At 50.9% G+C, this 22,908-nt stretch overlaps 11 protein-coding genes across 11 annotated transcripts; 4 read left to right on the top strand and 7 right to left on the bottom strand.

Annotated features, from left to right (window-relative positions):
* Positions 1 to 191: 191 nt before the first annotated feature.
* Positions 192 to 2,051, bottom strand: ANOM_006667 (uncharacterized protein; the record flags this gene model as incomplete). The annotated part of the gene is made up of 4 exons (XM_015551923.1): positions 192 to 1,417; positions 1,481 to 1,819; positions 1,869 to 1,958; positions 2,033 to 2,051. 4 exons carry the CDS (start codon positions 2,049 to 2,051, stop codon positions 192 to 194), a joined length of 1,674 nt encoding a protein of 557 aa, XP_015404409.1.
* Positions 2,052 to 2,395: 344 nt separating this feature from the next.
* ANOM_006666 (putative chromatin remodeling complex subunit (Arp8)) lies at positions 2,396 to 4,975 on the bottom strand (the record flags this gene model as incomplete). The annotated part of the gene is made up of 4 exons (XM_015551922.1): positions 4,749 to 4,975; positions 4,567 to 4,645; positions 4,090 to 4,495; positions 2,396 to 4,027 (listed from the first exon to the last, which is right to left on the bottom strand). The coding sequence occupies exons 1-4, from the start codon at positions 4,789 to 4,791 to the stop codon at positions 2,396 to 2,398; spliced, it is 2,160 nt and encodes a 719-aa protein (XP_015404412.1). The 5' UTR covers positions 4,792 to 4,975.
* Positions 4,976 to 5,280: 305 nt separating this feature from the next.
* ANOM_006665 (ADP-ribosylation factor family protein) lies at positions 5,281 to 6,445 on the top strand. Its single transcript, XM_015551921.1, has 5 exons — positions 5,281 to 5,571; positions 5,637 to 5,675; positions 5,750 to 5,833; positions 5,917 to 6,240; positions 6,312 to 6,445. The coding sequence occupies exons 1-5, from the start codon at positions 5,497 to 5,499 to the stop codon at positions 6,336 to 6,338; spliced, it is 549 nt and encodes a 182-aa protein (XP_015404410.1). The 5' UTR covers positions 5,281 to 5,496; the 3' UTR covers positions 6,339 to 6,445.
* Positions 6,446 to 7,131: 686 nt separating this feature from the next.
* On the bottom strand, positions 7,132 to 8,201 carry psf2 (DNA replication protein PSF2; the record flags this gene model as incomplete). Its single annotated transcript, XM_015551920.1, has 3 exons — positions 7,132 to 7,240; positions 7,312 to 7,898; positions 8,088 to 8,201. The coding sequence occupies 3 exons, from the start codon at positions 8,199 to 8,201 to the stop codon at positions 7,132 to 7,134; spliced, it is 810 nt and encodes a 269-aa protein (XP_015404411.1).
* A 295-nt stretch (positions 8,202 to 8,496) lies between these two features.
* alg10 (dolichyl-P-Glc:Glc(2)Man(9)GlcNAc(2)-PP-dolichol alpha-1,2- glucosyltransferase) lies at positions 8,497 to 10,421 on the top strand (the record flags this gene model as incomplete). The annotated part of the gene is made up of 3 exons (XM_015551919.1): positions 8,497 to 9,253; positions 9,302 to 9,439; positions 9,490 to 10,421. 3 exons carry the CDS (start codon positions 8,497 to 8,499, stop codon positions 10,419 to 10,421), a joined length of 1,827 nt encoding a protein of 608 aa, XP_015404415.1.
* Positions 10,422 to 11,082: 661 nt separating this feature from the next.
* ANOM_006662 (tyrosyl-DNA phosphodiesterase 1) lies at positions 11,083 to 12,983 on the top strand (the record flags this gene model as incomplete). Its single annotated transcript, XM_015551918.1, has 4 exons — positions 11,083 to 11,559; positions 11,648 to 11,760; positions 11,826 to 12,222; positions 12,276 to 12,983. 4 exons carry the CDS (start codon positions 11,083 to 11,085, stop codon positions 12,981 to 12,983), a joined length of 1,695 nt encoding a protein of 564 aa, XP_015404416.1.
* A 162-nt stretch (positions 12,984 to 13,145) lies between these two features.
* On the bottom strand, positions 13,146 to 13,714 carry ANOM_006661 (acyl-CoA-binding domain-containing protein; the record flags this gene model as incomplete). The annotated part of the gene is made up of 3 exons (XM_015551917.1): positions 13,146 to 13,262; positions 13,334 to 13,399; positions 13,466 to 13,714. The coding sequence occupies 3 exons, from the start codon at positions 13,712 to 13,714 to the stop codon at positions 13,146 to 13,148; spliced, it is 432 nt and encodes a 143-aa protein (XP_015404413.1).
* Positions 13,715 to 14,148: 434 nt separating this feature from the next.
* ANOM_006660 (putative U-box domain protein) lies at positions 14,149 to 15,299 on the bottom strand (the record flags this gene model as incomplete). Its single annotated transcript, XM_015551916.1, has 3 exons — positions 15,130 to 15,299; positions 14,455 to 14,992; positions 14,149 to 14,382 (listed from the first exon to the last, which is right to left on the bottom strand). Exons 1-3 carry the CDS (start codon positions 15,210 to 15,212, stop codon positions 14,149 to 14,151), a joined length of 855 nt encoding a protein of 284 aa, XP_015404414.1. The 5' UTR covers positions 15,213 to 15,299.
* Positions 15,300 to 16,281: 982 nt separating this feature from the next.
* ANOM_006659 (RpiB/LacA/LacB family sugar-phosphate isomerase) lies at positions 16,282 to 16,791 on the bottom strand (the record flags this gene model as incomplete). The annotated part of the gene is made up of 1 exon (XM_015551915.1): positions 16,282 to 16,791. One exon carries the CDS (start codon positions 16,789 to 16,791, stop codon positions 16,282 to 16,284), a length of 510 nt encoding a protein of 169 aa, XP_015404420.1.
* Positions 16,792 to 19,685: 2,894 nt separating this feature from the next.
* Positions 19,686 to 20,543, top strand: ANOM_006658 (triose-phosphate isomerase; the record flags this gene model as incomplete). Its single annotated transcript, XM_015551914.1, has 1 exon — positions 19,686 to 20,543. One exon carries the CDS (start codon positions 19,686 to 19,688, stop codon positions 20,541 to 20,543), a length of 858 nt encoding a protein of 285 aa, XP_015404419.1.
* Positions 20,544 to 20,887: 344 nt separating this feature from the next.
* Positions 20,888 to 22,602, bottom strand: ANOM_006657 (dihydroorotate dehydrogenase 2; the record flags this gene model as incomplete). The annotated part of the gene is made up of 2 exons (XM_015551913.1): positions 22,086 to 22,602; positions 20,888 to 22,024 (listed from the first exon to the last, which is right to left on the bottom strand). Exons 1-2 carry the CDS (start codon positions 22,536 to 22,538, stop codon positions 20,888 to 20,890), a joined length of 1,590 nt encoding a protein of 529 aa, XP_015404408.1. The 5' UTR covers positions 22,539 to 22,602.
* Between the last annotated feature and the right edge of the window lie 306 nt (positions 22,603 to 22,908).

The raw sequence follows: 22,908 nt of genomic DNA, 5'->3' as shown, positions 1-22,908 counted from the left end.
GTCCCGGCAATAGCCAGAACATTCTACTGAAAGGAGAGATGCAAAGGCAGCGAGGCCCAACGGTATCTCGGCGTCATGATACGAATAGGGTATGAAAATATGCAGAGGACAAAAGAAACATATACAGCCATGGTCGTGATTATGGGATGGTAGGATATAGAGATAGGGTGGAGAGAGCACGAAAGGCTCAGTTAATCGTCACTCATCCTATCCGCCTCTTCAACACTCATCTCACGATCTCCGGAGATAGCCTCCTTGTCACCCTCTTCAGGTGACTCGTGCTCATCGTTCGCACCCTCTGGTGGAGGGGGCATCGTCTTTGCGAACTTCGGGTCAATGGCTGCCCTATGCAAAGAGCGCTTGTACACTTCCGCCTCATCCGGATCGCGAACAACAACTTGTATTTGGTCAACCTGGTCTTCCTTCGTCTTAGGGCGGGTAGGAGCAAGGCCTGCCTGTGCAATAGTGCGGGCTCTCTCGGGCTTCAGGCGGGTCTTCCCGAGAATGGGGTAATAGTATGCAGCCTTCTGCTTCGAAGACATATAATCTTCCTTCGCTTCTGACGGATTGAAAAGTGTCACCGCAATATCTTTCTGCTTGTTATCACCACCAAGCGTCTGGGCGCTTGTGGCAAAAGTGCGCATGCGATCGAAACGGTGGAACTTCGAGTTATCAGAACCTTCGTGGGTGTAAAGCTCCTCATTGTCACGGTTGGGGTTATATATTTGTAAGCTTGCGAGAACTTTCTTGATAGAATCCTTCTTCTCAGGGAGGAAGAGATCATAATCCCAGGGAATTGGGCCAGGATCAGGGTACAGCTTGGGGTTCGTCTTGTGCAGAGCCACTTTCGTCGCATGCTCCTCACATACGCGCTCCTCTGGCGCGGAGGGAAGCAAGATACCGGTGTCCATGCGCCTATCACGCTTTCCAGAGGCATCTTGAACAGGTGCTTTGTCAAACTTGAATTGGACGAAACCGCCAGGGTCTGGGAATCCTTGGAGGTCGGGCAGGAGAGGGTAAAAGCCGACAGGTTTCAACTTAGGGTTGTCCGGATGCACAGGACTGGCCCATGCATCAACTTCAAGTTTAGTGGGCGTGTGCCCTTTGATTTGGCTGGGCGTGTCTTCCCCAACGTGCTTGCTTTCGGGGTATGCAATATCGAATCCCTTTTGTATGTATTTCTTGATGTAAGCCGGGTCGTCCTGGGATTTAGCTTTTTCAGCTGGACGGGATTTCGATCGCATAGGTGTGACTTTAGGACCATCCGGTGCTCGAAGACCAGCCGAAATGTACTGTGTGCGACGAAGAAAACTAACGTTCGCATTCCGCGGTGCTGGGTTCTTCAGCTGGTCTAAAGTCATCAAAAGTGGAAGGTCGGCCGGGTCAATTGGGTCCGGATTCTCGGGTGCCATGATCGCTATAGACATACACTCCGTTAGCCATGTCATATCGTGAAGCGCCCGGTGAAGAAGTTACGTACCACTTTCATCGCCCAAGTGCAAGCCCGGGATGCCCACCAGGTCAATGGGCATACCGCCCTCAGCGTCTACATCAATGTTTGGTTCTTCACGACGTGCCAAGTTAGAGGCAAACCCTGGCGTTAGGAAACGCTCTAGTCCGTCGTGTGGAATATCAAGGAACTTCGGGGGCATATCAGGAGGAGGAAGGTCATTCCGATAACGCAAGGACGCGATATACTCCTGATGAAAACCCCCGGAGGAGCTGCCATCCTTGCTCTTCGACATATTCGAGCTACCAGTATCGGCCGTCTCTTGAGCTTGTGTCTCAATCAAAGGTGGGGAAACCACTGTATAGTAGGCTGGTCAGTAGCAGCTCCGAATCTATTTGCGACATTCTTTTGCACTCACATGGAGAAGAAAGAGTAATATCAGGAATTTCGGTATCTGAAACTATGCGATCAGTCGAGCCGCGATCTTTAGTTTCAAGAGGAGTAAGCTCTGAGAAGATTGGACAGGTTTAGAATGACCTCGTTTCCAGCTTTATCAAAAACAGACTACATGGACAAACTTACTTGGGGTTGGAGGATCCATTCTGCACTGTTTCACCGCCTTTCAGTTAAGGTTTAGTGTGGTTGGGTGAACTGCAGGCGGATCAATGTTGGTCCGAGGGAGGTATATATTGTAACAGGTTGTATGTCGAATGGTCCTGAGAATAAGTGAATTGTTGATTATAATAAGACCCATGGGCTACTCCTGCTTTCACTCATTATGTATACAAGTGCATGCACTTCATCCAAAGTGAATTGTTCCATGCATAACCAATCATCTAAAGTACAGATCCTTCTAACAAAGGCATCCCGTAATGTCAATACCGTCATTCAGAGTATAAAGAGATAATGATAGCAAAGAATATCAAAGGAAAGAAAGACATAGAATCAATAAGCCCACATGCATTTGTAGGCCATCAGTCTATGACCTAGCCGGTCGTACTCCAACTGTCCAATCCAGCTGTCATTGGTTCCGCTCAACTTCCCGAATACGCTTGCGCCCTTCCATACAACCACCTGAGGATCAAGATCTCGAGGAGGGGTGCCAATCATTATCTCTTTAGCAAATCCAGGCCGAAGTGCCTGCAATCGCTCCTCAAGGAACAAGTGAAACCCGTTGATCAAGCTTCCGCCTCCAACAACCATGATACCGCCAAGGAAGTCTCGCATTTTACGTTCATCAGACCGAGCAGCATGGGCAATAGACATAAGGATCGCACTGTCAAGTGGGAATGTTGGCAGTATATCATCGCGTTCTTCAACTGTCGGTGCACGGGGCTGCGATGTGCTTTGACTTTGTCCACCGACGGCAGGTGTACCAGCACCACCAGCTTGAGGAGTACTAGCCACCTCTGGTGCAGGAGATCCGGCAACGGAAGATCGGGGAGTGGCCTCTGCCTCTTGTAAGCGACTGAGGGCATTTACTTGCTGGGAGCGGCTCGGAGTGGACTGCACATCCAGAGTACTGGACTGAGTGTCGCCATTCACCTGGCCACTGATAGGAGGAGCAATGGCTGTTAAGAGCTCTGATTGCGCTGCAGATGTTGGGTCGTTCGGTTGGCCGTCATAGATGTCGACAGAACGGGATATCAATTCCCTTCGTCCGTTGAGCTTTAGTGAATGGTCGAAAATGGATGGCTGGAAGTATCCCATGGGCGCCAGGTGTACCTCATCGTAAGCTTTGAAAGTGTACTTTCTGGTGTCCTGGCCGGCGACACGAAGGTGGAAGTCGAACACTTGTACTGAGACACTGGCTTCATTCATGGTACAGATGTTCTTTTTCAGCTCCTCGGCAAGTAGAAAGTCGTACCGACGCCATAGATTGATGTCCGCATAAGGGAAATGATCGTACAACATCATTTTGACGAATGCTTCCGTCACATCCGATCCGCCGTATTTGAGATTCACACGCGAGTTCTCTATGCACATTCCTTCCTCCACGCAGCAAATCGAAGTCTTCTGCGCACCGATGTCGACCACACAAGCCGATGTAAATCCCGCCCCAAATGTAGCAGCCAAGCTCTCCTGGATGAAGCAGACGCGGGCAAAGGAAAATTCCCGCATGAGCATTTCAAGAACTTGGGTGACGTAGGACTTCTCATAAAGATCTGGAATGACAAACACGCATGAGTACTGTAGCCAGTCCTTTTTACTTGTAAGGCCCAGCTGATTCTTGATTGCATCTTCAAGAATCAACGAGATATCCAGGAATAAGAGTCTTTTGCTATTGTAATCACGCTCATTACACCATCCATACTTCATTGGCCAGTAGAGCTTGTAGCGAGGTGTCGACGCATCTGGGATCCTCAAAGCTGCCTGGCCTACTATATACTCCGGCGCGGCGTCCGGGATTTCTGTCCATTCAACCCGCATTGGGTCATTGTGTTCTGAGATCGTCTCTGGCACAGTTCTTCGGTTGTAGTTGATTACCATTTCCTTGGAGTTCGGGAGGGTCCTGCGTTTGTTTTGCCGCATGTGTGTTTTGAGTTCCGCGGCCATCGTAGTGTATTGTGAAGAGAACTATGACCAGAAAACACACAAAGTTAGACTAAGGCTGCAACGAAGAGCACACGAGAACCAACCTCAGAACCAAACATTTTCTCTGGTTCCAACTCGGAGCCATCATCCGTTTTCAATCGCTTAGGGCAAGGCTCTTCGCGGTCCTCAGACTCGCTGGTTGTAGACTTCCGCGCAATGACCATCGGAACGGTTTTCGGTAACGCATCACTGGCAAGTCCGATTCGCAGATTCTGGCTGCCAACATGTATAACAATGACCTTCGAGCCAATGGCTTCTGCTGTAGCCTCCTCTGCATCCTCCATGTTGGTATCGCCATCGTCAGCATCGGCTTCTGGGATGCCGAGGTCATTCGCTTTGGCCATAGCTAGAGCACGGTCCCGGTCTTTGGCCGTTTTGGCCATGCGATTTCGCGCTTCTTCATTCTGTAGTCGAAACGCCAGATACTGGTCATCTCTCTTAAGGTAGTCACTGGAACTTGTTCAGTATATTGTCCGAACAGGACGCTACGGAAAGCGCCATGGTGTAGGCGAACCACGTACGTGTAATAGTTCTTTTGGTTGATGGGAGGGATCTGAGGCCAGCTCGATAATTCCATGTTGTTGTCTGTTCTTTCAAGGCCTAGGGAGCATCCGACCGTTAGCGCATTGCTCTCAACAAGGTGCATCTTGCTTCCCCATGGCACTTGTAACCATCCATGCACAATGATATTTGGTGAGCATACCTTCATCCCGAAGGAGGGCCTTTCCAGATTTCTTTCCAACCATGGTGTGTTATTTGGCGATATCAGAGATAGAGGGATGACTATGGACGATGTTAAGTTGGTTCGGGACGTAATGCGGCGCTGGTCGCAAGCCGATCGCAGGAAGTTCTTCAATTCGGGGGGTTTAATTCTAGAGGTGGACAATCGGAGCGGACACCATCGGGGGTGGTTGGTGATGTTGTTGGGGAGAAGAGAAATAGGAGGAAGAGGTAATTTATTATAAAAAAAAGGGTTGTAACAATAACGGCAGGTGAGGATGGAATGGAACCTGCGCGGCAATCAATTCATGTTAATTCTGCCACTCGCAATGGCGCAGGGTCTCTCCATCCCCATGACCCAAGAGAGCGAGAAAGACTGAGCTTGGGCCAACACCGATCGGCGCCGCAGCACATCCGCACGGCCAATCGTTGCCACAATCCAGAAATCCCTCCCATTCATACAACATTTAGTCAGCTATTGCTTCTGTGTTGTTCGTCATTATTGCTATACCGATTTCCCTTTTTCCTTCGTCAGTATCGCACCACTGAACTGTTGGAAAACCACTCGTGAAATCCCCGAATTGATCCTATTGTCCATTCATCCCGATTCCGTCAACATCTACGCCGTCAATCCAGCCAACACCAACCACTTCACACCTCCGCAACACCTCCCTTGAGCCCTCCCATCTCCGATTAAGGGTCGCGTTGTCTGGTTAAACAAAAACGCCAATATGGGTGGTTCATTGTCGCGTCTATGGTCCTTCCTCTGGACAAAGAAGGAAATCCGTATTCTCATCTTAGGTCTCGTACGTGACTATAGCCTTACACTAGGCATCAGTGAAATTCGAGGCTAATCCACGATATGGTGCAGGATAATGCTGGAAAGACTACACTCCTGTACAGAATGAAGGTATGTTGCAATACGACTCTCCGAATTAAAATATGTTACACGAACGCTATGCTGACGATCGGTTAATCTCATAGATCGGCGAGGTCGTCACAACGATACCTACTATCGGTTTCAATGTTGAGTCGGTCACATATAGAAATTTGAATTTCAACGTCTGGGTAAGCATATTGTGATGAGCATCTCAAATATGCCAACGACAAAGTGAAGGGATGATGGCTGATACCTTTGTCTTCTATTTTAGGATCTTGGAGGTCAAACATCGATCCGGCCATACTGGCGATGCTACTACGCTAACACCGCTGCTGTTATCTTCGTCATCGACTCTACAGATATTGAACGATTGGGCACAGCTGCAGATGAGCTTGCGGCCATGTTAAATGAGGAGGAACTTAGCGAGGCCGCCCTGCTGGTATTCGCTAACAAGCAAGACCAGCCGGGCGCCAAGGGAGCTGGAGAGATCTCGGAGGCTCTGAAGCTTGGCGAACTGCGAGACAGAAACTGGAGTATCGTGGCGTGTTCGGCTATTGATGGTAAGGGTCTTAACGAAGGCATGGATTGGTTGGTGGTGAGTACCCACTGTTTCCTCTCAAGTTTCACGCCTTTCGTTCCAGTCAAACTAATATATCCCCTGTACAGCAAACACTTCAATCAGAGAACGCATAAGCGCTGGCGTCAATGTGTCATGCAATAGATTTTGGTTTTGGTATATCTCCTCGACCGTACATGAGTGGGCTTCTTAAACGTGCGTTCACCGCATCTGAAAAGCTCACCCTTCTTCTTTTTTCCCATTTTTCAATACTCTGTTGGGGAGACAGAGCTTATGTCTTTATACTGTATACCTCTCTTATCTTTTTAAACCTAAACTTTGAAGACTTAGCATAATATCCTAATTGATGTTCCGGTGGTATCTAGAAGTGCGAGTCCCGCCGTTTTAGCGCAATGACCTGGATAGGCAATATGTCGTGTGCACTGAATTCGACTGTTGAGTTGTGCAGCAAAGTCGACATTTCCACACGTAACTATCATGTGTAAACAGCAGTTGAATAGACTATCTAGCATGCTCGTTCGTGAGACGCACAGTGGTAATCCATAGGTATACCCTCGGGCGGGTTATAGGTCGTATTTCTAAGTGGGTATATATGAACAAAAGTTAAATACATTAGCTGACCATATTCAATCATTCGGTTATCCAACATGTAACCATCTATCATGGATAAGTCGTAACACCTCTTTCCATTGAAGTTGCTGTCTTGATGCTGAGGATATACCTGGAAGATATCTCCCATTCCTCATAAGCTTCCAAGAGAGAACTTCACCGCGTGGACAACGAGGTTGCACTTCTCGCAACAAGGCCGTGGCCTGGCCTATTGCTAATCAGGCCGTAGGAGAATCAAATGCCGAGATGTCGAAACCTCAGCTGTGAAGCTAAATGAGCAGACCACGAAAGATGCGTCCTTTAGAACTCCATATCGTCATCGTCGTCTTGCGTAGCGTCATATCCACCATTGGCCATATCTTCTGCCATCTGCTCTCTCCGCGCTTGCTCTTTTGATGCACCAATCTTTCTGTTCAGTAAGGTTTGAGGTTAGCAATGAACCCATTCGTTCTGTTTCAGCAAGGTGGGTGGTTAGCCTACCTTAGTCCATCGACAACACCAGCAATGAAGCCTCTTCCCTCTCCAACCTCCATTGCCCCGACACCGGTTAATGCTACCCCACCCCCGCCAGTGGAAGCAGCATCTAGCGCATCCACGCCTGATCTTATCTTAGCTGTTCGCACCTCACGCAGTTCTTTCAAGAGCCTTCGGGTCTGGTCCGGGTCCACTAAGTCATCACTAGCAGCGTCAAGAAGCATCGTTCCAACTTCTAGCCAGTGAAATGGCAGTGATGGAGCCTCGCCAGATGGAACATGGTCCTGCGCGACATTCTGGGGGAGGAATGGCGGTGCTGGGTAGTACCGTCCGCCATCTGGGGTATAGCGAGGCATAGCGACAGGTCGTTCTCCGCGATCTCGAAGGCTTGGTTGGCCTGGAAGTGGAGGCGGCGCGGAGAATGCATGCTGGTACTCGTGGTGTTGGGTTTCAATTTCGAGGATGAGGGAAAGAGATTCTGGATGGAGCCAGGGCGGAGGAAGGATATTTGCGCGGCGTTGGCGTTTAAGGAGGAGAGCCAGCCAGAGCGGAAGAGAAGCGCGCCGAGGTGGCAGGAGAGGCTCAACGGGGCCCTGATCCATCATGTTAGATGCATATAGACCTCCAAGTAGACTGAATATTGATTTGGTATATTCCTTCTTTTATCAACACTGCCCCGCCGTCTTTTCTCATTCATTGGGCTGTTTTGCTTGGTATACATGATTCAGATGGGCAGGAGACATATTCGTCAATACAACATGGGTGTAGAACAAGATACTTACCCCAAGAAGCTCCAATCCCTCCAAGCGTTGACGAGGAATGATGGTGACCATCTCCATTTCAGCAAGAAAGGATATCTCCGGGGGCGTAATGCCCCGCGGGAGGGGAAAGGCCATTGGCCGTCAAGATTTCAGAGAACACAGGAAAAAAACCTTATCGGGATGCACAAGTCCTAGCGACAGTCGTTCATATCATTTAAAACGTTCAGTAAAGAAGACAACGATGATCGTCGCAGCGTCTAGACCATGGATAAAGCTGGGGATATAGAATTGCCCAATGCGGTGGGTGTTTGTTCTGTTTGCAGGATTAATGTCTCCGCGGTCAATTTAATTTATTGACGTACTTGCTTCATGATTCCACTCTTTACTTCAATCATTCCAGCTTCATGGTCAATTGGTCCAAGTCAATACTATGAGCGCCGTTCAGCCTCAGTCGGGCCTGGCTCTTGCCGCCCGTTATGCGGTTCCTTTTGTTTTGCTCTCAATACCTGTATGGATGAATCGGGTCAATGCCGTGGTTCCGGAGCCGTATCTGGATGAAGCTTTCCATATTCCTCAAGCTCAAGCATATTGGCATCACAAGTGGACGCACTGGGACCCGAAAATCACTACGCCCCCTGGACTATACCTCTGGTCGTATCTTCTTTGCGCTGGCGCGCTTTTGCTTCGAGGTTCCCTGACGGAACTCAATGCGGAAGCACTCCGTTCAACCAACGTTGCAGCCGCCACCATCTTCCTGCCCTTGAGATTGCAGACCTTGCTCGATAGCCTACGCAAAGAACGCAATACCCGTCCATCTGGCGCATGGCTAAGCCACACTGTACTGAATATCTGTCTCTTTCCGCCGTTGTTCTTCTTCTCGGGCCTCTACTATACCGATATCCTTGCCCTGTTGGTCGTAATTGAAGCGTACAACTGGGACCTTAAACGATCGACTCCAAATGCCTCCGCTGGTCAGACTTTTCTGTTCATCCTTCTGGGGGTGGCTGCCCTAGCCTTTAGACAGACCAACATCTTCTGGGTCGCGGTTTTCTTAGGCGGATTGCAGGTCATCCGGACATTGCGGACATCGGCCAAGACATGTCAGTCATCGAATCTTGCGGATATTGCCAAAGGAGGCTTCAAGAATGAATTGTATGACCCTCAAGTATCAGAGGCTTCATTGGCAGGTGGGTTACCTTGATCTCATGGTATATATCTTGCTAATGGAGCTCTAGATTATTTTAAAACTGCCGTTTCCCTCTGTTCTGCTGCGCTTGGTAACTTCGGACAGGTTGTTATCTCCTCAATCCCATATGTGGTCATTCTTATGGCCTTCGGAGGTTTTGTGTTGTGGAATAATGGGGTTGTCCTGGGTAAGTTCAACGATGATCTACTTATATCCAGTGTCTCATAAATCTGTTAGGACACAAAGAATTCCATACTGCGGGCTTGCATCTGCCTCAGATGCTGTATATCTGGCCTTATATCTTTTTCTTCTCGTGGCCTATCCTGATTTCACCGGTTGCAAATATGATCCTACCCAAAATCTCTCTGCCCAAGTTCATGCACTATGGCTTTTCCGAGAAGCAGACAGGTCTCCCCAAAATTTTGACATTTCTCACGATCGTCCCTGTTATGCTGGCCACCGTTCACTACAACACTATCGTCCACCCCTTCACACTCGCCGACAACCGTCACTATGTCTTCTACGTCTTTCGCATTCTTCTTCGGACTCATCCAGCTGTCAAATATGCCGCGACTATTATTTACTTCCTCTGCGGTTGGGCGGTTGTTTCAGCCTTTGGCTTCTCGACTACTGCACCGCCGCCTCGATTCGTCCAAGCTCCACAGCCCACGCCGGCCTCCCGGCCATCTGTTCTGAAAGGTCAAAAAGCCCAAAAACAGAGCGACAGCAAGAAGAAGCCTTCTAGGAAAGTCACTCAGCCTCCCAAAACCCAACAGCTAACACCGGAAGCATTCGCGAGAATCCAAGAGGCGATCAAGCAACGCCAACTGCAGCAACCGAATGCGCCGCGAGTCAGCTTTGTCCTTGTCTGGCTTGCCGCCACGGCTCTCTCACTTATCACTGCGCCGCTGGTTGAGCCACGATACTTCATAATCCCCTGGGTAATGTGGCGACTACATCTCCCCCGGCAGCCCACGCCGCTCGTTTACCGGGAGCAGCGTCCTCAGAATGCGAAAGAAGCGCTGCATGCGAAGATCGCCACCAACTTCCCACTATTCGTGGAAACCTTCTGGTTCTTGGTCATCAACGTTGTGACCGGATACATTTTCCTCTACAAGGGTTTCGAGTGGCCCCAGGAGCCTGGCAAGATCCAACGGTTCATGTGGTGATCGCTTTTTATCTCTTTACCTTCTTAAATTGTTTTATTATTAATTGAGCAGTTTCGCACTGTGTATATAGATTAGAGAAAGCCTGTATCATTATAAAATTGCTGTATATTAGAAGTTTTCGTCCCTTAGTGATTATCCCTAAAAACAATGTACATTGATATGGCAGGTAATGCTCTAGAAGTATGGTTATGAGTCTGTGAGTCACATCCAAAATACTTTATAATAATAATACACAATAAGTAGCTTGTTTGAAAGCTCATGATTACTTCTCTCAGTTTAAGCATCTATGTAAGTTTATAATATTTAGCTATAGATATACTAACTTGAAGATGGAATGTGACATCCACCAAGCCTTGAACGGGTAAGTATATACATCTCAACGCAGCCGAGCGAGAAACAGGTCCTAGCGAGTGGCGACAGACCAAACACAGAAAAGACCAGAAAGAACTAGTAGTCTTCATCCTACACTATCCTATAAACCCCAATATTATCTTTTATTCAATATTCCCCCATGCCACCACATAGAACATTCACCTCTATCCCAAGACTTGGCATGACGTGTGGCCTGAGGCCCCATACATTGTATCATCCGCCGTATCAACAAAGAGCAACCACCTCCTGGCCACAGCAGCAGCACCACACAAGACCCGATAATACAACAATGGCTGGCGATCATCCCGCAAAGCGCATCAAACTATCCTCCAGCAACCCCGTAGAACCCGACAATAACGAATCCTTAAAGCAGACTCCCCCTATCCAAGGGAAGCTGGCATCACTCCGCCGATCCATCACGCCCCCATCTCCACCATCCCGGAGATCCCAAAGGAGATCCCAATCGCAGTCTGTGCCGCCTGCTCAGCCTACAGAAGAAAGCAACCCAAAACAGCGTGTGCTACCTTCCCCATTCCAGCTAACGCATATCCGCGATCTCGCCGCGTCTTCAGACAACAACGTAGACACGGTGCGACTGCGCGATGTGCTCGGGGATCCGTTGATCCGCGAATGCTGGCAGTTCAACTACCTGCACGATGTGGATTTCATCATGAGCCAGTTCGACGAGGATGTACGGCGTCTGGTGAAGGTGAAGGTTGTGCATGGGTCTTGGAAACGGGATGCGCCGAATCGGGTGCGCATTGATGTATGTTTGTTGTTGTTGTATCCATGCTTGGAGTTGATGATAGATTGGGGACTGTAGGCGTACTGATCGTGTGTGTGTGTTTGTGCAGGAAGCGTGTTCGCGATACCCGAATGTGGAGGCTATTGTGGCGTACATGCCAGAGGCCTTTGGTACGCATCATTCGAAGATGATGGTTCTGCTGAGACATGATGATCTGGCGCAGTATGTATTGCTCTGCTCCCCTCTGCTCTTCTGGGTTGTGGGCGAATAGTGATTAACCTTGTTAGGGTCGTCGTTCATACGGCCAATATGATCCCCGGTGACTGGGCTAATATGTCTCAGGCGGTTTGGAGGTCGCCTCTACTGCCGCTGCTAAAGACGGATGGTCTGGAAGAAGAAGACCTAGCCTTGGGTAGCGGTGCACGGTTTAAGAGAGACCTACTGGCTTATCTGGGTGAGTATGGCCCGAAAAAGACAGGCCCGCTGGTCAACCAGCTTAGGCAGTACGACTTTGGAGCTATTCGTGCCGCACTGGTAGCTAGTGTGCCGTCGAAGCAGAAGATCAACGATCTCGACTCGCAGAAGAAGACGCTATGGGGTTGGCCTGCGTTGAAGGATATCACAAGCCGCATCTCTCCGGCTCAGAATAGCAGTAAAGCTACTACACCACATATTGTTACTCAGGTTGGTCTATCTGTATCAACGTACTCGCATACATTGCATGCTGACACGCGTAGATATCCTCCGTTGCTACACTGGGCCAGACAGATAAGTGGCTGAAAGATGTCCTGTTTGCATCCCTTTCGCCAGCATCGGCATCTACTCGACAACCCAAGTATTCTATCATTTTCCCTACGGCTGATGAGATTCGCCGTTCCCTGAACGGTTACGGCTCCGGGGGGTCAATCCACATGAAACTCCAAAGCGCAGCGCAGCAAAAACAACTGCAGTACATGCGGCCGTACCTTCGACACTGGGCGGGTGATCATGACGCGGCAGAGCCGAGTCCTACATCCAAACAAGACGCAGGCCGTCGTCGAGCCGCGCCACATATCAAAACATATATTCGGTTCTCTGATGCTGAGAAAATGGACACCATCGACTGGGCAATGGTCACCTCAGCGAACCTCTCTACACAGGCATGGGGAGCAGCTGTCAACACTGCAGGGGAGGTAAGGATCTGCAGCTGGGAGATAGGGGTCATGGTATGGCCGCAACTATACGTGGAGGACGCCGAGTCCGCCACCATGGTCCCCAGTTTCAAACGCGACACTCCCGAATCTCTTGCAAACAAAGACAACACACAAACAACAGACACAGTAATCGGCCTGCGCATGCCCTACGACCTCCCCCTAACACCCTACACAGCCCACGACACGCCCTGGTGCGCAACAGCGCAACACTCCGAACCCGACTGGCTCGGCCAAACATGGACACTCGACTAGCCCACATGCTACCGGAATCAAACGAACCAAAATCTGTATATGCACTAGAAGCATGTAGATAACAGCAAAAGGCAGTAATCTAACGTCGTTCGTAACTCGTCACCAAGCCCATAGTATCCAAGTTCATATTCCTCCCTAGTTCAAGACAATCACGCCCAACACTTATTCGCGGGTACCGTGCTTCTCGATGGCCTTGCTAACCTCCTCGATGTACAAAGCCTGGGCCTTCTGCTCGCTGATGTGGCTGATCTCCTTCCAGGCGTTATACTTGTACTTCGACTACAGAGAAAAGAAATCACCCGTCAGTCGCCATCCTCACAGAAAATAGCCAAAGGAAAAAGAAAACTCACCTCAAGCTGGTAGAACGAGGGCTCAGCAGGGGTCTCGTTGCGGGCGCGCTTGAAGTACTTGTAGAACTATTCATTCACCCATCAGCATCGGCTTCAACCCAACCTTAGAAGGAGGAAGGATGAGGCACATACAGTGAGCATCTCCATCTGACCGGGCTCTTTGCTCAGCATCTTAACAAGCTTAGTCGCGAACTCGAAACCAGCCTTCAGGGCATCAGCCAGAGGGCCTTCGACCGTGGCGTTGTCGTCGCCGCCAAGGACAGCCTCGACGGCGGCCTTGAGGAGATCGATGTTGATGCCGGCGGCAGCGGACTGGATTTCGGCGAACTTAGCGCCGGACTGGGCGAAGCTCAGGTTCTCGAAGAAGGCGTCGACGGACATTTTGATTTGGTTTGAGAAGATAGGTTCTGTAGTGAGGATGGGAGTATTTTGGATGCAGAGAAGATGAGGCTTTTGTTGGTTTTGGGGGAGGGGAGACGAAGTGGGGGGAATTGTTTGTTTGGTTGCGTTTTGGTGGGGTAATTTCTGGGTGACTTGTTTGTTGGGACTCACATGGCTGGCACCTGATTCTGTCTTTCTGGCTAGCTCGTGATGGTATAGAATGTGTCTACTATTACTTGTACGTAGTAATTATTCTGATCCTGGGTGGGTGGAGGGTGTATTCATGTCAGGTATCCATATCGTTCAATATTCCCAACGCCACTATGCAAACAAAATAGGGTAACTCGTCGCTACAACACACATATAGCTAAAACAACAAGTACAAAACAAAAAAGAAAAAGAAAAAGACCAATAGGCTAGAAGGCAAAATTCCACTACCAATCTACAGCCCAGCCGTTCTTGTCCAGGAACTCCTCGCACGCCGCTTTAAGCGCATAGTTTGGCCGCAGGTCATTGACCGTCATAGACGTCCGAGTAATCGGGTCGACCCCGGCCTGCTCAACGTACTTCTGGATGCCGATGCGGTCAAAGCTGGTTCCAGACGGAGTGATAACGGGGTCGTGCATGATCTCGAAGGTGATCCCATCGACCAAGTAATCGGGTACAACCTGCCACACACAGTTAGCACAGTCCCACTGCAGTACCACCACAGCCATTCCGATTGCGATAGACAAACTCACCCTCTCCTGGATGTCCCCCTTGGATGCAATCCGGAACGCATCTCTCACATTCTGCGTATGGTTCTTCGCATCCTCACGGAGCGCCTTCTGATCCTCCACAAACCCAATCTGTCCAATCTCCTCCCGATCCAACTTTCCCTGCAACTCCGCCAATGCCCGGTTCAAGTCCGACTCAATCAACGCCTCCACACTCGCCAGCGTCGCATTCATCTCCCGCAGCCGTGCTGTCTCCTTGTGCGCCCAGATCTGCTGCTTCGCGCGCAGAACCGCCTTGGACAGATTCTCCGTCTGCACGTTCTTCGCCGCCAGGCTCGCCCGGTACGCATCGATAGCGACCTCATACGCCTCCTGCGGACGCTGCAGTCCCAACAGCGCCTGCGCCAGGTACCAGCAGCTCTTCAGGCTGGACGCGCTCTTGGGCCCATACAGGCTAATCGCAGCGCGCGCATCATGCTCCACGCCCTCCCATAGCTCGAGCCGGATCCGAGTCAGAGCGCGGTTCGTAAAGAACGTCGGTTCGCGCGGATTCTTGTGGATTCTATGCCACGTTGGCGATTAGCCTGGGGGGTGTGGTCTTTGTTTTTCAGATATGTAGATACAAAAAAATCCCCTTTTCTTTTCATCCTTTTCTTGGGAATGATGCAACATAAATCGAATAGAATCAGCGAAACTCACGCTTGCGAATACAGCTCCTCGGCACCATTGTAATCGCCCTCCTTGAAGAGCTGGTTACCCTTCTCCTTCAATTCAAACGCCATTGTCTAGATCGGATGATTTGATTCGATATATAACCAAGAATGAGAAAGCACGAACTTTCCTCGGTATCCAATGTGCGATGCGCCGTTCCTGTTACTTTTTTTTGTGAAGTTGAATTACAAAGCGACTATCGGCCAAATTGGAGTGGGGCGCTCCACACGGTGTCCGCAACTAAGTGATCTCCTGGGACCGAACTAAAGATAGAAAAGAAGAGAATTATATAGAACCGCTGGAACGGAATGATCAGACGGCAACGAGGGTTGGGAACCGAGGCCAACGCTTTGGGCGCGGAGGTTGTCGCTGACCCTGGGAATCTACCTGTTATTGTCGGGGGTCTTGGTGCTATAAAGCGAGCGGGATGGCAATTAACGGGGATCTGAAACTACTAATGTAGTGGTTGTTGGTGTCGTCGGGTAAGTCCCGGATGGTGTCAGCCCAATGGGTGACGGGCGGTAAGTCTGACTGTGTTCGGTCGGTGTGACCGGATATGAAGAAGGAGAACGAGGGAATGTGTCTCCATGATTAAAGAGGGTTGTCGCTGTTTCTTGAGATCGAAGCTGATCGATGCACAAAGAATGATGGCGGAGGATATCGGATCAGTCAGCAACGTTCTTTTTTTTTGGCGTTCTAACTCTTTATGGAACTATGTGTTGGTATTGTAATGTTTCAGATTTACTTCATCCATTTCTAGACTTCAGTGGTTATTAGTGATGGGATAGCGGTACTGTTCAAAAGATAATATTCATTCTATCCTAACCCTGCGATCTAGCAACTAGTAGCCAGGACGGAGTAAAACAAAACAAGGGAAATTCGGCCAGCCAAATTCATTCCAAGCGCTTCGTGGTATCGTTGACTTATTTTGTGAATGCAATATTATAAAAAAAAGCTCGCGGAGCAGTCCACCCTGATCAGGATGCTGTCCCCTCGCTCGGAAGAGGTATAAGAACACGGCGTAAGGGAGAAGTGATTGGATGCTTCGACCAAACGAATCTCGATGATCGAACGGTGAGCCATGAGCGCCGTCGCGAAGATGGCATCGTCGACACGCGATCCGTTCGCTCGCGCATGGTTTCAAGCGCCATTATCAGAAGATTTACTGAGCTTGGCGAACTCGGCCTCGTAGTCGGAGATGGCCTGGACCTTGGCGGCCGATGCGCTCTTGGGATCGAAGCGGTAGGTCAGCCACTCGTTGGCAAGCTTCTTAGCGAGCTCAATGCCAATGACGCGCTGACCGAAGCAGAGGACGTGGGCGTCGTTGCTCAGGATCGCACGCTCGACGGAGAAGGAGTCGTGAGCAGTGACGGCGCGGATGCCGGGAACCTTGTTGGCGGCGATAGCAACACCCAGACCCGTGCCGCAGATGAAGAGACCACGGTCCGCCTTGCCCTCCTTGATGAGTTTCGCACCGGCGACGGCGGGGTGAGGGTAGGCAGTCTTGTCGGAGGTCGAGTTGACACCAACATCAGCGACGGACGCGACGAGAGGGTTCTTCTCGAGGGCAGCCTTAAGAGTCTCCTTGTAGGGTTGGCCAGCCTCGTCACAGGCCATGACAATGCGAAGGGGCTTCTGATCGGCAGACATGGTGATAACTTGGGGTATATGAGTCAATTGACTTCTGCGACGGTTTGTTTAGGGTTGAGAGAAAGAGGAATTGAATTAGTGAATTGAGACTGGAGGAAAGTATCTGGGTGAATGGAAAGGATGGGACCGAAGACAGGAATCATGGATCCTTATATAGCTTGGAAAGTCAGCCCGTCCCCCTCCATTCTCTCCCCGGGTCAAACTAAGTTCAATTCTAGCTCTTCCTTCTTATCTGGGGAAGGTTGCGCCGTGCCTCACCATCGAACCAAACCTCGGCGACGGACAGGTGTATTGATTGGGTTAAAGCATAAGGGATGAATCGCCCGTGCTATCTTTTTCGTTGCGCATAAATCTCTCCGACAGAACATCCCCACCGCAACAGGATCCAAAGGACGACGCATCGAGGATGATGTCTGGTTCCAACTGCCCCACGGGTGGCGTCATAGCTTTACATGGGTATGATGGAGGGATCGGAGTCGGAACTCCTGGAACTAAAACCTGCGTGGCTTATGAGGTGCAAGAGTACCCAGACGTTGCATGGTCCAATCATTGCCCAATGGACGTTATACTGAGCAGGCAACATTCGGATCTTTTAGGGGACAATTGCTTTCTATTTGGTCGCCAAAGCTTCCTAAATAACCACCATGTAGGTCTACTAAGGTACTGACACTGATTTACAGCATAAGCTCCCGGCGAAGTCAATATCTACCCGGTCATGGCGCCGCCACCTCCGTTTTCTATTACGAAGTCAAAGAGAGAGAGCCCTTGCATAATGAGTTCCCTTGTCAATGAAACGACTATGAATTGCAATCCTTCCGATGTCCCGTGGGGCGCGGTTTAGATGGCTGCAGCCCATGTAGCCAATAATATCCCATCCACTATTCCTGGCCAGGCTAGCCGAGAGCCTAAGGCCTTAGTTTCCTATCAAAAACTGCCATGGAACGGAATCAAATCAAACCACCAACCCTGTGTGTATTGAGCGGGATTATCTGGCCCTTTCGAGGCCGTCGAGAAACCTGCCGTCTGCATGTTAGAGTTCTGCCGGAATGCTCAGCAGTATCTGCAAAAAACATTCCAACCCCTCCCAACACAGCCGCTGACGAGACGGCACTGCACCACGTCGATGCGCCTGAAGAATCCTTTGGATTCATGTTCGCTCACGATGGGCAATCGTAGCTTCCCCACAGGGGCTGTAACTCTGGGGTATCTCTAATTGTTGGGTCATAGCGACAGGTGGTTGCGACAACTCGGTACCCACGGATTGTACGGACTGCTGCGGACACGCCCAAAGGAGTAAAGTCCAGGAGACTCCAACGAAAGACCGTACTTTCGGATTGGTTAATCAGATGGAGACCATTTTCGTATCAACGTGCATAGATTAATGTGGCCAGAGATAGAATTGAATTCAGCTCGGCACCAATGATGGCGGGCACCTTCACGGTAACGATTGACTCCTTCGCTTGGCCTAGTGCAGGATACCTGCCTGTATCTGCTTGGCACTAGTGGGCGTCGAAAAATCGAACCCAGCACATGATACTCGAAAATTGAATTCCAGACCCTCAGATTGCCTGGCGAATTCCCAAGTGTAGATATATAGAGGTCATGTGTACCTCTTGTCTCCATATTTTAGAAAAAAATCTCAGTCAAGCTATTGAGGGCAGGAGACCTCGCATGTCCTAATGAGGAGCTCCCGAAAGGACTGGGGCAGAATAGGCCCGGCTCGGCTCTCTCCCACTGCACCGGGGGAAACTCCACCTTTCGAACCAAACCCATTTCATTAATTGGTGGCCCACAGCCATCCGATCAACCATCACGTCCTTAGGCCGCGAGGCATCAAGGGTACCAGAACAGGGAATCGCAGCAAAGTCGGCAAACAGGCTCTCAGACAGAACTTACCGCATGAGGACTGGTGCCTCGTGTAAAATTACCGTCACTCGTGGAACCGGGAGGTCCATGCGGCACCCGGAATGCACGCAACAGTACATCCCATCCATGGCGTTCGGTATTGTTCCATACACACGGCTTGGATGCCTCAGTTTCTGACTTCACGCCTTGGCCTCATATCGGAACGATCGGTTGCGACGATAGTTTCATAACTAGTTCCAGTGACCCCTCCTGGACACACCCTTCCCCCGCCAACAGTTATTATGGTCGCCAACGTCCCTCCTCGGAGTCCAAATTGGCACTGGGGGATACATTGGTATACCACACCCTCCCGGCCTCCATAATATAAGGATTCACCCACATATGACATCTCGCGACTCCATGATCTGACAGGGTGCATCCCCATAGTTGGTCCACAAAACCTCTCCCTTTCAGCCAGTGACATCACCCGCTGGGGGATGCATTCGCGTGGGACGATCGACTGTCTCCTCTTTTTTGTCGCTGGGTAAGCCCACTTGGTTACCGAACCTCCTGGTTTAGTCCCAGACTTTCGTCCGCTCACAGCCGCAGGTGGCCTCAGGCGCCATTTAATTTACTAGGTCCAAAATCAACTGAACTCACTGGACGAACGACGCAACCCAAACGACTCCCCGCGGATCGCACTGACCAAGTTGATTGGCAGAATTCCCCTCAGTTCAACGTCGTCTCCCTGCTATTTTCGTGTTTCGGAGATTTGTTCCACTTTCCCCAACAAATATATTCGTACTTCTGGTTTCCCCGGTCTCCAGGAAACGAACTCGCTTTTCCGTGTCGCCTAAAGTGGAGTTTCTAGCGTCGCGGCGGTTATCCCAGGAATCACACCAGAGTGGTTGTCTATATCCAACCCTCCCGAGAATTACGAGTTTCCCACCCAGCGTTGCGTGCGAGTGTCAAACTAGCGGCTCGCAATCGACCAGGATTTCCAGCGAACCACAGAACACAAAAGAAACCAAACCAGAGACAGACCAAAAATGGCCGCTACGGAGCAAACATACCCGGTGCTACCCAGCACCTTACTCATCATCTCCCTGAAGATGTACTTCACACCCACCCGAACACTAGACTATCTCCGCGCTCTGCTCGACCCCCAGAATGACATTGTGCGGCCCGCGAACCGCTCCAAGCTCCTGTTGGCCCTGATCCCCGACTTCCTGACCATCTACCCCAGCAACGAGATCCTCAAAAACTATGAAGCCAGCCTAGCCCCTCAGGAAGCCAAGACCCTGCCACCCGCGTTCCTCCTGGGCGCCCAGGACTGCTTCTGGGAGCCGCTGGGCGCATACACGGGGGAAGTGTCCCCACTCGCCCTCCGCGCCATGGGTGTGTCCATCGTCGAGCTGGGCCACGCCGAGCGCCGCTCCCTGTTCGGCGAAACAGACGACCAGACCGGTCGCAAGGCCGCTGCGGCCTCTGCCCACGGTATGGTGCCGCTCGTGTGCATTGGCGAGGTCACAGCGCCGGGCCCCGTTGCGTCCCACGCCGTTGGGCTGGCCGTGCGCGAGTGCGAGGTGCAGGTGCGCGCAGTCCTTCAGGCCATCCCCGCCCATGCGCCTGTGATCTTCGCCTATGAGCCCGTGTGGGCGATAGGAAAGCCCAGGCCAGCTGGCGTCGATCACATTTCTGCCGTGGTGGACGGCATCAAGGCGGTGATTGGGGAGCGTCCTGGGGACGTCCGCATTTTGTATGGGGGAAGTGCCGGGCCGGGCCTGTGGGGCGCGGGCGGTCTGGGGAAAGCCGTTGACGGCATGTTCCTGGGGAGATTCGCCCATGAGATCGAGGGCGTGCGGAAGGTGGTCAGGGAAGTCGAGGAGACGTTGAACGTCGCTTGATTTCTTTCTTCGTAGTAATGCGTTTTTCCGTAATGAACTGCATATGCATAGCATAGAGGGGTAAAAGCCAGGTCGGGTTGACGAAGTATACGAGCTTAGATTGTCATGATCTTTCATTTCTCCTCTTCTCTGTTAATGTTATACTGTCCCTGAAATAGGGTACATGTGGATACCTGTGGATGAATTCAGATACTCCTTTATCAGGTATAGGCTGAAACGCTGAGAGCGTGGAAATGTCAAATTGAAACCAAATATTTCTAGCTTTTATAGAACGAACGTCAAACACTGCCGAACACTATTTACACATACTGTACTCAAAAACAGTCACCCCCATCTAAAATCTTCTAAGCTTTCTTCTCCTCGCGCATCTCCTGCTTTACACGAGTCACGGTGCCGATTCCACCATACACAACGCCCGTATACATCATAGCGACGGAGGCACCAGCATCAAGGACAGCCTGAGCCTGCTTGCCGTTAGTGATACCTCCCGAAGCGAAGATGACTTTACGGGGAACTTGGTTAGCGGGATTGGGAGCTTCCACTGGAGGAACGTTTTCCGAGTCAGGTTCCGCCTGTACCAGTTTCGAAGTAGCCTCCTGAGCAGCTTCAGCGAGTTCTGACGTAACGGGCGCTTGGTCGAGGAGAGCTCTGTACCGAGCTACCAGGGCCACGGTGCGGTCGAAGAGTTGAGGGCCAGAGTAACCACCGGTCTCTTTCAGGGTGGTCTGTTCTTTCGCGGGGAGGGGTACGCCCTTCGGCAGGGGTTCAGGGCGGCGGTTGGTTGTGTTCCCCACGATTACACCGTCGACACCAGAGCCCTGGACTGCGGCACAGATACCGGAGACTTGTTCGTCGGCGTCCTCGTCGGGGCTGACCTTGACCATGACACGTGGCTTGGTCTTGCGGTCGACGCTCTGTGCTGCACTGACGACGGCCTTCAGGATGGCGGTAAGAGGGGCAGTCGCCTGGAGATCACGCAGGCCGGGGGTGTTGGGGCTGGAAACATTCACCACGAGGATATCGGCGTATTTGGCCACCCGATCAACGCAGTACACATAGTCACGCTTGATGGCTTCGATGTCGGCATCTGGCGTCACCTTGTTCTTTGCGACCTGAACAGCGAGGAGTCTTCCTGGCCGGAGACTGCCTGGGGGAACACCAGCTTCGCCGTTCAGGACACGCTCCTCGGCCAGGTCATGCGCTCCGAATCCATGGGCATATGCGTAGTCGCGGACTCTCTGTTGGAGAACAGCTGCCATATGGTCGGCGCCCTTGGAGTTGAGACCATATCGGTTGATCATCGCTTTCTGGGACGGGAGCCGGAAGACACGAGGTCGGGGGTTACCTTCTTGTGGTAGCGGAGTGGTACCACCCACTTCGACGATTCCAGGTCCGATCTCAAAGAGCGGGTCCGGGATTTCAGCGTGCTTGTCAAGTCCAGCGGAAATACCAATCGGATTGGTAAGGGTGTATCCGAAGACCTAAAACCCCAAACTGTTCAGTTTCAATCTTCTAAGGCTCTGCCGCAAAATAGGCCATTACCTCGGTTGCGAGGACGCCATTACCGTCCTGGTTCCCCCGTTCTCTAGGATGAAGTCCAAACTTGTAAAGATTCTTCAAAGCATCCACTCCGATATGGTGCGCATCCTCCGCATCAGGGTACAACAGCCGAATCAGAGGGACCACGCCATACCGATGAACACTAGCCCTAGTATCCGTTCCATACACGAAGCCAACTAGAAGGGTAAGAGCCAAGGAAGTACCGATAACGGTCCTCCGGAGTCCCCGGCCCGCCTTCTTAGGTGCCTCCTTCACGGTCTCCTTCACGGTCTCCGTTGTCTCCGCGGCAGTATCCGAGGCATACCTCAAGCTTGCTTGCCGAAACACGGGCTGTCTGTGGAGGATTGACGGTCGCTGAGAACAGCGCAGAGAAGGAATTGCGCGGGCTCTAGGTCCTGCAGACCTGAAGGCAATATTGATTGAGTTGGATGCCATATTTACTATTTGATGATCCTAGGAGGATCCACTTATTGACAAGATATGTGGTTTTCAATTGACCTACGAATGGTTAGCGGCTCCATATTAGGAATGCGCCCAATAACATAGTCTTGAAGCATTGATATGAGAAAAGCACATAACATCAATTCGGGATTACAAAGGACCTGAATCAGTTTCCATATCCAGGTCTTCCATAACCTAGAGCATCGTACCACATGAACCGACAAACCCCCGCCGATGACGATACCGAGCTTTGGACAACGATCAATAGAAAGGAAGAATCGGCTCCACTCACCGTTTGAACAGGTCAATTGTAAACTACTGATGGAAACAGATCAGAGAAAAGCAGTATAAGCTTTCCCAAGCC

Source organism: Aspergillus nomiae, assembly GCF_001204775.2.
Source record: "Aspergillus nomiae NRRL 13137 chromosome Unknown contig00265, whole genome shotgun sequence".
Lineage (NCBI taxonomy): Eukaryota > Fungi > Ascomycota > Eurotiomycetes > Eurotiales > Aspergillaceae > Aspergillus > Aspergillus nomiae.
This window is presented reverse-complemented; position numbering and strand designations above follow the sequence as displayed.

Coding starts and splice junctions, on each gene's coding strand:
- ANOM_006665 (XM_015551921.1), top strand. CDS start 5,497: ATGGGTGGTTCATTGTCGCGTCTATGGTCCTTCCTCTGGACAAAGAAG. Junction 5,572..5,636: donor GTATTCTCATCTTAGGTCTC/GTACGTGACTAT, acceptor GATATGGTGCAG/GATAATGCTGGAAAGACTAC. Junction 5,834..5,916: donor ATTTGAATTTCAACGTCTGG/GTAAGCATATTG, acceptor CTTCTATTTTAG/GATCTTGGAGGTCAAACATC.